Below are 12,406 nucleotides of genomic sequence, written 5' to 3' on the forward strand. Positions count from 1 at the left end.
CTACAAAGTTTTTTGTGATCAGGAATCTTCTTAATATTCTGCCACTCTCCACTTTGTTTATTATACTCCAATCATATTGAGTATTTGCCACCTCAACATGCCAAATCATTTCCACCTCAGGAATGCCCATCCCTTTCTAGATGCATGTCTACTTCCTTGTCATTGTTCAAGTCTTACTCAGGGAGGCCCTACTTGGCCACACTCTATAAAGTAGTTCCCCCCATCATACTATATCAGATCATCCTATTTTATTTTCTTTATGGAATCATTACTATTGGAAACCATTCTGTAGGTTCGCTAATTTGCTCTTTCTGCCCCATGAGGATGTCAGCTGTGCAGAGGCAGGAGTACTCTGTCTACAGCCCTCCAAACCCCCAGGGCCCAGCACTGGGCCTGGCACAGTGGGGCACTCAGACTTATTTGTTGGATGATATGCTAGACAATGAACAGTGAGTTGTTTTTCAAATTGAGTAATGGTCAGAAGAGGGTAACAGGCCATGTGAATATCGAGATGAACTTCAATAATAACAGCCCAAATCTAAAGCAAGATCTGAACGTGGCAGAAGGAGGGAGACAGATCTCAGAAGTCTGGTCTAAGTGTCAGGTCATCTCAGGCCAGTTTTTAGCACAAATCCCAATCTCTTCTCTTCTTTCCCCATCACCTCAACCTAATGGCTGCTTTATTTCAACTCTCTCCACTGATGTATTAAAATAGGCCCAAAGTTCAAAAGCAGGCAATTGAGAGAATTGTACAGGAAACTATGATAAATTGACCATTTTCTTGCCATGTGTCTATGGAACTTGCTGCTTAGCAATAATCTAAGTGTTCCATTAAAATGACAAAAGACATTTCCTTCTTTAGCCTAAACACATTCCAAAAGCACATCTCTGCAGGAAAGAAAAAGATTAAAGAAAGAAAGAAAAGAACAGCGAAGAGTATGTAAAACAAGCCCCCCCCCAAAATTTCAAGCTTAAATTTTCCAGAATATACTACAAAGTAAGGAAGACATAAGATTTGAAATTAAGAATTTATAGATTACAAACTTTAGCTTTATTCTTTAAAAAATAAACAAAAATTTAAAAATAAAAACTTCTAGTATCTCAAAGAAAGTGAGCTAGAGAATTTCAGCTAGCTTCCCTTTAATACTTTTAAAAGTGCCTCCGATCTTCCTTAAAAGGAAAATCTCCCATAACAGGAAATTTCTTTCACCAGCATATTAACTTTGAAATCAGCCTTGTTGGTAGGTTTATGTTTCTTTTTACTTTGTGTTTTTCGAATGAAAAATATAACAGAAAATATGATGACTTGATACTTAGATTTTTACAGAATAAAATCTGATATGTGTACAAGGAATGTGTTAGAAGGTCACCATTTTATAAAATCAATGAAATGATTTATTTGGTCAATGATATGGCAATGTGATAAAGTACCACCCCATAGGTTATTTGTTAATTTCCAAGGAGAAAATAGACGATTGAGATAAAGAGCTATGGAGGCTTCTACTCTAATCAAGTTAAAATAGCATTGCTGAGAGTGTTGCAAGGTGGCATTGTGCCTGCTGATGAGATATAATAGAAATTGGCCAGCAATTCTGCAGAGCACTCCGCCACAATGTTCAATTCAATCTAATTGAACTTTTAGACTTACTTTCCAGCTTAAAGAAACCATGAGAGATGAAGAATAAGTTAAAAACTATCATAAAAAATATTCAGACAAAGTCAGAATATAGGACAATTTAAATAACAATTGACCCGGTTTCTTAAAAATCTCAAGGAACAAAAAGGAAGATTGCTTCCAAATAAAAGGGACTATCAAATCTTGAAAAATAAAATGCCTATAACATTTTTGATAGAACTGAGGGAATTTGAATATGAAGATTAGATAATCTTAGAGAATTATTGTTAATTTTAGTCATGAAAATATAATATATAATTAAAGCTATATAATTATTCCATGTAATATTTTATATTTTATTTATATGATATGATATAAATATACAAATATATGATAAACATATATAATATAATGATAACCCATTGGGTTATGGAATTTAGTAGAATATTACTTATATTACAGATGCAGAAATTGTGGATAAAAGAAACTTGTTCAGCAGAGCAGACACGCAGTAGGGTCAGAATGAAACCTAGGTAATCTATGTTGGGAGTCTGAGTCCCTTCGCACAGGATCATGTAGCTATACACAAGTAGCTTCCCTCTGGCTGAGAAAGGCACCTCCCTTCAGTCAATAACAGCTGATCTCAAAATGGTTTCTCTCAAATTACCATGAGATCTTCTGCAGTTGATGGCATCTGACTTCTTCCCTCTCCACACCCCAATACTAAACTAGCACTTACCAGGCAGAAAGGTGGACAAATTGCTCACACTCCTCAGAGGACAGAGAAAATACATTTATCCAATGTTCTTAGTCAGTCAGAACACCTTTGCAGGAAACTGCTTCTGTTCAAAGTCCTACACTGACCCACTATCTATCTGTGAGTATGTATTACCAGCAACACACAACTCTTAGGACATTGCCTTTGGGCTTAGGAGCATTGCACCGAAAACTACAGAAATGAAGAGACTAATATTTGTTAATTTAATTATTAGACAAGTATTTATTGAGAGTCTACTGTGTACCAAGTACTGTTCTAAACCTAAGAATAGAAAAATGAACAAGACAGACAAAATTCATGCTCTCTAGGAGTTTGTATCCTAATGCATGGGTTGACCAGCTTTTTCTATAAAGAGCCAAAGAGTAAATATGTTAGTCTTGGAGGCCCAGAAGGAATCTGGTACAACTATTCAACTCTGCAGTTATATCAAGAAAGCAGCCATATACAACATATAAATGAATGAGTGTAGCTGTGTTTAATAAAACTTTATTTACAAAAAGAGGTGGCATTTCAAATGTGGCCTGTGGGTCATAGTTCACTGAGCCCTCTCCTTATGAGTTATCAAACATTTTTTCCAGACCCTGCGAGAAAATTAATTACCAGGGTATTTTCTTTGGATGACCATCCGTAGATTTAGTTTACTGCCATTTCAGTTAAGCCAAGATTAAATGTTTAGTCAACTAATCTCTCATCAAATTAAAGAGATCCAGTGGCTCAATTTTGAAAGTTGCCATTTCAAATCTATTTCTGCCTAGAGATTTAAACTCATCAGTTAAACTGTCCTGAACTGCCTTAAATTTGTAATTGGGCAATTGAAATCCAAACAGCAGGTGGTCATGACTTCTGAGGAGCAAATAACAAAATGAGATTAGACATGCAGAAAATGTCTAATCTTCACAGGGGAAATTCCTGTGAAGGAAAATGGGGAAGAAGCCAGAGTTGGCTAGGAGTGCCTTTTGACCGGGATTTAGGTCTAACCACAGCAGAGAAGAAAGAAAAGGAAGACTGAGTGGAAATCTTAGCCTGTAGTGCAGTTGCGAGAAAGTTTGGCAAAGCTGATGGAGAGTCCTTAGACAAAGTCATGTGTCAGTGGAGCCCTGCAGCTCCCAGCGGTAGATCTGACTAAGCATTACTGCCACAATGTGTCATTGGCTGGAAGTAATCACTGGAAATTGTGGTCTCTGTACCAATATTGTGATGGATTTCAGAGCACAGCAGCTGGGGCCATTGGTCAGTTACACTCCCCACAGAGAGAAATGGTTTAGAAACGTTTGCCACATTAACTCAATTAAGCTCACTGAGGATAAGGCCTGCTTTACTTACTGCTGTATTCTATATAGTACCTATTAAAATATCTTTCATCAAGGAGGTACTCAAAATACATCAGTAAATTTGATTAAATTTCATTTCTAACACCATGGTTCCCACATAAATCATTGGAAATTAGAAGGAACTTCCCTATAGTTACACAGCCAGCAAGGACAACCCTGGATTTTAGGATTACACGATATGATGTGCAGTCGTGTGGTAAAATACTGTCAGCAGCAACGGAGGAGCAGCAGCTTCTTTATATAATTATATTAAGTCTCATAGATTTTAGTTGTGATAAGTAGTTTCCCTTCCCCACCACCCATGGTTATCTGATAATTGTGTGCTATCATTAAAATATCAAAAAATATGTTCCAAAGCCTATGTGATTTATCGATCCAGTATAATCCATATTTAAGTTCTCATTAAATTAGTTAACAAGTTAATTATTAGTATTACTAATCAAGGGAGACAAAAGAAAAAAAATGAGTATGCCTCAGCTGGAACCAAAGATTTGATTCACTAGCTATATCAATGTGAGAAAATCGCTCACACTTTCTGACCTGCCTGCTCTAAATGATTTTCATAAAAATCACCTGCACATGGGAAAGTGGTTTCAATAATACAAAATGCTCTATCTGTATAAATTATTTCTCTTTAAATATCAACATATGATCTGTAATTCCATTAACACAAAAGAAATAAAATAGAAATAAGGTTGCATCTTATTTTAAAATTTATATTGTTAAAATAACTAAAGGAGAAGGCCATTAGACTGAGGAGGCTCTAATGCTTTGGTAGCATGCGTAAGCAAACCAAAACCTAAGTCCGAGTCTCTGCACTTGAATCCAAGAAAATGAAACCTAAGAACAACCAACAACCAATTACAAACAGCCAACGAGGCTCTCCCGAACAAGGCAACTGCTTAAGCTCTAGCCAATCAAATAACTTCTGTGCTTTGCTTCTGCATCTTCTCTATTAAAACCTTTCTCTTAGCTCCTGACCACTTTGGGTTAGGCATTGCCCAATTCCAAATGATGTTTGCTCAAATAAACTCTTGAAAATTTCATTGTGTCTCATTTATCTTTTAAGAGTATTATTTCAACTTTGATTCCAGAAATGAACTACACTGGGTTTCAGAATGGTAATTGAAATAACTATTTTGATGGTTCAAAGCATACCGAGAGATCATCTTCTAGTCATCAAAAATGATATATTCACTCAACTGTAATGGTAGGTTAGTGACAATGATGATTAAAGGTCATTTTACTGATTTGTACACAAATACATATGTTTGTATGTAAGTATGTAATTGTCAATGGTAGGGTAATATATATGTGTTATATATAGGATAATATATATATATATACACATATATATATATATATATTCATGCACATATACGTATATGTATGGAGAAAGAGTATTAATTGACTCCTTATCATAAAATCATGCTGAATAATAAAAAAAAAAAACCACACATTCCTGAGTAGTTCATTTGGGGTATTCCCTCCTATACTCCGAATGAGCAAAACCACTGCAGGTGCCATTATGGCTAGAATACTACCAGAGACAAACAGGACAAGTCAAAAATGTACATTAAAGGCACTAATTTGACCAAAATGGTTATTTTGTTTGACACATATCATCTCACAGTTGGTAGCTGCAGTGTTTATTTTAATTTAAATGCTGATTAAGTCCTTTGCCAGTCCCGTTTTTGCAAACATGTACAAAGCTAAATATACCAACCCTCATTTAATCAAAAGAAACATGCATAGCATGTCAGGCAGTCATTGTTTTCATTACCAATAAACAAAAATGTATATGTTTCCCCATCTCAGTGCTGAAATGTGCTCTGTGTTTATGAAGTAAGCTAAAGGAGAAAAAATGTCCTCCCAGTTAAGAGTTTCTTGACTCTGGCCTAGGGGCGTACCTGGGTCTCAACATCTGTCAGCTTTCTGGTCTGCTCTGCAGTCTGAGAGAGGAGGCTGGTTCCTATCTCGAGCATGGTGGCCGTGTGGTTCTGAACTGCATTCTGCTGTATCTGGGCCATCTCCGACTTCATATTTTCCACAATGTAATTCTCAATCTGCAAGAGATAAAGAACAAACATACTACATTATAAGCAAAGCCTCTCGGTTGGAGTATGTAATATTTACAATGACAAAACAAGACACAGCTGGCAAATCAGCCATCTGGCAGGGATCCTCTGCAGCTCTGGGAATTAGGGAAATGGGAGCAGAGCATGCAGGAATCCAGTTGCTAACAAACTGTTAATATACTGATATATATATGGAATCATCACAAGCATAATAAAAGTTTGTTCTTGGATCGCACTTTCTCGTTTTTGACATCATCTCATTTAACCCTCATAGCAAAGATGTGAGAGTTAGGCACAGATAGCTTCATTGTTCTTTTTATTGTATAGCTGAGGATATAGAATCAGAGAAGGTCAATGATGAGCCCAAGGTCACCCAACAAAAATGCAGCAGCTTTAGTGTCATAATTTAAATCTAAATCTTGGCTCTCTGGTCTTCCCAGTACACCATATTGAACAATCATCTCAGAGAAATTCAGCCTCCTGCTTCCATCTCTGTAATGAAAAATAAAGACCATGCTGAGTTAGGGGAATGGAACGAGGAGTGAGAGGAAGGCAGATGCCCAAAACACGAGCCTAAGGGAACATTAAAGTACAGGCAACAGCATACAAAATGGGCTGCAGAGGCTCAAAGCTAGCTAAAACCATTCTCATTGCAAGCTCAAAAAAAAAAAAAAAGGAACTGAAAGTTTGCCAGTAACGTGACGTTTGCCCATTTTGCCTTGGGTAGCATTTGGTCCTATTTATAGTGCCATCTTAGAAAATACTATGGTTATAAAATAAATGGTATACAAAGGGGGCCAAGAAGAACTCCTAAGTGACTTCCTATGAGAGTCTGTTAGGCATCTGGGAGAATAAAGTTAAGCATATGCACTGCTTGAAAAATACAGAAGAAGCCTGCACCACCCTGTCAGTGCACTTAATTCTCCCCCGCCACTGTGTGGTGACTACATTTTATTACCTAATTACACATGTGAGGAAACTGCGTCCCAGAGAAGTCAGGTCCAAGGCCACACACCACAAAGACAGCCAGACTTGGATCTGAGTGCCGAAGACCTAACTTTCATACCAACACTCTTAACCACTTAATAGCTCTGCCAAGTCATGCTTCACGAGCTGCGTTCTAAATCATTAAGGGATTCGTGATTTTTACTGATTTAGTGAACCATAATACATCCATTATTTTATAATCCATGGTAACATTATTGTCATGTAACAAATATAGTAGAAAACTAAACTCCCCTTTGTGAAACTCTGGCAGTTTACTTTCTAGCACCATCTCTTGTTTATTTCTATTTATCAAACATGAATCTGACTCAAGCTAGAGAAAATGAAAGGTTAGAACCAAACTCAGGTTGTTATTAATAAATTCTGACTTTGTTCTAGGTCAATATAAGGCAACTCTCCTTTATCTCTTATTCCCAAATTGGAAGTAGGGGAAACAATTCAATCTACAAAAAATTATTATAAAACAAATACAAAGTAGATTAGAATAAATATCTGGACATTATCTTAACAAAATATTAAGGTCTCTAAACCAAGTCTTGGCTTTATTCCAGTTGAACTAACACATTTAAACAACAATGGAAGAGTAAAGGCGGGTAGGTCAGAGTATCAAACATTATTCTTTTGGATTCTGCATCTATATGTTTTCTCTTTTCCTGATAACATCCCTTAACTTTTGTTGTGGAAATTATCTTTTTCGCCTTAAGAACAAATGCTTCAGGTGAAGTTGTCTCACCTTAGATTCAGGAGTGGCTATATGTTTGAGCCTGAAAACCAAACTGTTCTGCCCTTACTTAGAGTGAATAGTTCAGTAATAGAAAGATATTGTAAGCAAGGGCACTAAGTCTCGGTTCTGGAATTTTGTTGGACTATTTCACAAAAGAACTTTTTTTTCCTTTGTGGTTATTAGGCTGGTAACATATAAGCCTCACATTGCATTGCAAAACCAGGTCCAGCCTAAGATTGAGGCCAACTTGATAAATAGATAGATAGATGATAGATGATAGATAGATAGATAGATAGATAGATAGATAGATAGATAGATAGATGATAGAGAGGGAGATAGATGATATACAGACAGACAGACAGACAGACAGACAGACAGACACACACACACACACACACACACACACACACACACAGAGGCAGGCAGGCAGGCAAGCAGGTGATATAGATAGAAGAATATCCTTAGAAGACCTCAATCCAGTCATGATCTTAGCCGGAACCACCCTTGGATATTCAGTTGTAAAGTGTGTGATTTAATAATCTCCCCTTGAGCAGCTAACTTCTTATTTCTTCCATCACATTGATTTAGGTTTCTAACACTTAGAATCAAAAGAGTCTTGATAGTTATTTTGATGCATGTTTAGCAAAGGAAACCTCAGACAGGCAAATATTGGCAGTATGCTCTTTGCTTGTCCAGGGAAAATGTTTGTGAGCAGTCTGCCATAAGATGAAGAACTTGTGCTGGAATGCAAATTAGTGTCATTAAGCATATTATTTAGTTTGCTTATACAAAATTTGGAGCAAGACTCTCTCAATGAAGAAAGTGATGCTCTAACGGTTTAATTTATAGTCTGGTGCTAACTTCTTACATTGTTAGCAAAATAGCAATTTCTTTGAGTACCACTAATTTAGACAATTTATTCTGATATGTCAGATTCCCTGCTTACCAATGAATTTCAAATAACAACTTGGTTGCTTGGTAGATTTCTCTCCTGAGAAAGAATTCACTAATCAGCGAGCTCCAATACCACCTGCTTAATAATTACACATCAATTTCTTATGCAGTTGGTTAGTAGGAGTCAGTTCCTAGAACTTAACTTGCTCTCTGTGTAATAATAATCATGTGCCCTAGTCTCCATAGAGGAGGACATCTCTGGCATAGGGTGACTACATCAAAATTCAGCTGCTTTGTGATCCTACCTATGTTAGACCCTATCTATTTATCTATCTATTCTGTATTATTGTTTTTTTTCCTGTAAAAGTTATTATCAGCAAAGCAAAATAACTGCTTTCTGCCAGCATTCATCACAAAGAGCCTTCCAATTCTGCTGACCCTGTTGTAGAAATAAAGTAGGTCTGTAAGCTATACTAAAATTCTTATTTGAGCTGCCATGATGAGTAAAATGAATATAACTCTAGTTAATTGTTTTTTAATCAAATGGGGCTGCATTGTTTAGGAGTAACTGCCTTTTAATGCAAAAGGTAATGGCACACTTAACTAGCAAAAACCAGATGTAGTTGATTTAAAGGCTGAGGAGGGAGGCAGAAGTCAAATATACAACGTGTGATTAATAAGGAGGACTACTTTCATCTTATCTCTAAACATTCCTCTGTAGATGTATAACTATGAAATCCATCTTGATGTGCCATATTAGCTGGGTTCAGGGAAGTTTTGCAACAAATTTGATTGTCTTCATATATTCCCCATTGGTTTAAAAAATGTTTACAGGATATGATGGCTACCTCAAGGTTCAATATTTTATAAACATCTAAGATGTGAATTTTAAGCTTAGAAGTTGCTGAGCACAAGAGCTGAGAGATTATAAAGTAGGATATTCTCAATCTAAATCATACAATTATTTGCTTATTACTGCCACTCTCAGTGTCTGACTCTAGAGTTTTATAAGTACTGGCCAAAATACTATCAAGTGGATGCAAGGTGTGATTTGAACCGAGATAATGAACAATAAACGATGATTTTAAACCAGGAAATAATGTCACATTTCTAAAGTGATTTAGTGTTTACTAAGAGCTTTCATACACATTGACTGGATTCTTACACCAACCCTACAAAGGAGAGTGTTGACTCCATTTTATGGTTTAAAAAATGGATGCTCAGAGACCTTAGGTGACTTGATAGAGATGAAAAAAAAGAACTCTAATCTATCTTCTGATGTTCCACTAGCCTGAGGAACAGTGAGCTAGCTAAAAATGGAATTAATCAATTAATTAATCAGTCAAACAACTCTATTTCCTCAAAGTTGTGGAAACAGAGTTGTTTGACTGATTAATTAATTGATTAATTCCATTTTTAGCTAGCTCACTGAGAATTCATATACTTATTCTTTTGAGAAAAGCATGCATCATTAGAGAGTGATTACTTCACTCCACCATGTTGGAGGCTTAGTTAACTAGAAGTGAAATGAGAGTCTCTAGGGCCAAGTATGGGGAAAGTTTACTTTGCTGGCACTTTTAATACAATGGGTCATTAAAAATCCTCTCATCAGTTCCTACCTTTTTTTCTTAGGATGTAGTTTATAACATTGTTGTTTACTCCTGCCCATTCTATTTTTAGAAACCATTATAAAACATAACAAAGGGAATAACAACAACATACTAAGCCTCTACTAAGGCTAGGTACACGCCAATTTTTACAAATATGTACCCCGTTGGCTCCCTATAACAATCTAGGCACTGTATTAATTTTTCTCATTTCACTGGTAAGGAAATAGGCTTAGGGAAATTAAATTGTGTATGATCACACAATGAGTCAGTGGAAGAGCTGCTATATTGCTTTGAAAATACATCTGCTTTGTATGCAGAAGGACGTGGGTTCGCACCCCAGGTGGAGCCATGGATCATGCCCCGGGTGTGCTAGGCCCTGGGTGAGCCAGGCCCCAGATGCAGCCATGAGCGTGTGGGAGGAGATGCCCTGCCTTCAGGGATCCAGTTCTTAAGAGGAAACAGCAACATCCATGGGTCAGGGGTGGAAATAGGGTGGGGATTAAAGGGGAGAGGGAGCAAAAATAAGTAGCTAAATGACCCCACAGGAAGTAAGTACTTCATTCTAAAGGATAGTCACCCATCAAGCACAACCACACTACTAGCCAAGTTCTGGTAACACAAAATTCATGCAGGGAATGCACAGAATGAAGCTACAGAACTGATGAGGTGAAATTTGCCTAAAGATATATAATTTCTGTTTTTTATTTATCAGTTTCATACTGATTGATGGCTACAATATCCTGGGAAATGTTATAGGGGATGAGCAAGCAAATAGACAGTCAACTGTATTACAAATAACATTATTAGGTAGAAAAATTATTTTTAAAAAGTCAAGATTATCAGCCATTTGTAGTTCACTCATATATTGCTTGCCCATGTCTTTTCCCGAATGACTGATAGAGAATTAATATTATCATTTTCTATTACAAGAGAGTTTGGGGAGAGATCTCTCACTGGGCCCTCAAAATGTTTGCTGCTTCATGTTCACAAGAACTAAAATCTGCGTGAGATTATGACGTCCTGCATGTGAAATGCATTCTCTATCATTTCACTTCAAGAGATCATTTCAAGGGATCTCCTAAATGAGAGCATATCTTAAAGCACAAAGAATAGAATCTCTCCATATAATTCTTAAGAAAATAACATTTTAAGCCCTATAAAAATTGACAAAGGCATTGTTCACTTAAAATATGTTGTAGATTAAGAGGACTCTCATTGAATGTTGGTGCATATGGCATTACTCAGCTATGGCAAAATGGCCATGAAATAAAGTAAAAGGGTAAATATGGGAAAGCAATAAAAAGGTAAAAAAATGCAAAAAATGCCTTAAATGTTGATAGTTTTATCTAATATCTTTGTTTCATAAATCAGTGGCAATATTGAAAAACTAAGTTTACGGTTTTATAAAAAAAAAATGACTAAGGCCAAATATATTATTTGCAGGAATTTCTACTATTAGCTCCCCCAGGATACTGCTTCTTTTACCCAATGGGGAAGTATAATTGTCTCTTCAGACAACAGGTCTATTTAGCCAACGTTTGAAATAGTTCCCATACTGATGCATGTGACATGAATCCCATTTCTCATTTTGGTATCTGAAGAAGCACTTACTACTTATAGAAGAAAGAAAACCATTAGAATAAGAGCTGGAAGAGACATAAATATTATAGGCTCCAAGGATCTCGTTTTATAACCATGGTGGCTGAGGTTCCGAGAGGTTATAGAAAGCAAGGTGAAAAAACTAATTAATGTCAGATGCTGGGCTATGGTCACTCACTGTGTGGGAAACTCAGACTTACATCAGCAGGCTGGGCCAACAACAACGGCTGCTAGTATTGTTGGCCCACCCACATTTCTTTTCCTATTCCTTGCTTTTGCTACTTGCTTTACTTCTGATGGCTCCTAATTTGTAACCCCCTTTCACAATACCAATTCATCACCATCAGTTTTTGGGGTGCTGACTTTACTTCCTGGACTCTATCTTTGTTCCCCAGCATTGAAGCCCACCAGCTGCGCCTCAGTCATTGAGCATCAGCATCCCCTGATTTTATTCTTCTTATGCATCATCCCCACAAAGTGTCAACAGACCACATCAGACTCTAAAATTCATTCAGGCTTGCATCAGTTCAATTTAGTCCTAGCAAATATGTGATAAATGCATCCTAAGCCTGGTATCAAATATCACATGTACAAAGAACTGTCTTGTGGAAAACGCACAACATATAAATGGGTCATTTCAATAGAGTCGCTGAATACTCTGATGGACTTAACCTCTGACTCCATTTCTCCATGTCAGTAGCCTTATCTGTATACGATATGGAAAAGCTCTCGGCTACTGACATTAATAACGTGAGGGGATGTTTATTACATC

General features: G+C 36.7%; 1 protein-coding gene across 4 annotated transcripts in view; it reads right to left on the bottom strand.

Moving 5' to 3' along the window:
* The window catches only part of ANGPT1 (angiopoietin 1), a 249,051-nt gene that overhangs the window by 103,699 nt on the left and 132,946 nt on the right, over positions 1-12,406 (bottom strand). For 3 of the 4 annotated variants that reach the window (XM_011369452.2, XM_011369453.2, XM_011369454.2), the window contains exon 2: positions 5,635-5,790. In XM_011369452.2, coding sequence (XP_011367754.1) covers positions 5,635-5,790 — 156 coding nt within the window. Of the gene's footprint in view, positions 1-5,634; positions 5,816-12,406 lie in introns of all 4 variants that reach the window. The other variant, XM_023536147.1, reaches the window with a different exon arrangement.

The sequence above is a fragment of the Pteropus vampyrus genome, unplaced genomic scaffold (assembly GCF_000151845.1).
Source record: "Pteropus vampyrus isolate Shadow unplaced genomic scaffold, Pvam_2.0 Scaffold149, whole genome shotgun sequence".
In the NCBI taxonomy this organism is placed as follows: Eukaryota; Metazoa; Chordata; class Mammalia; order Chiroptera; family Pteropodidae; genus Pteropus; species Pteropus vampyrus.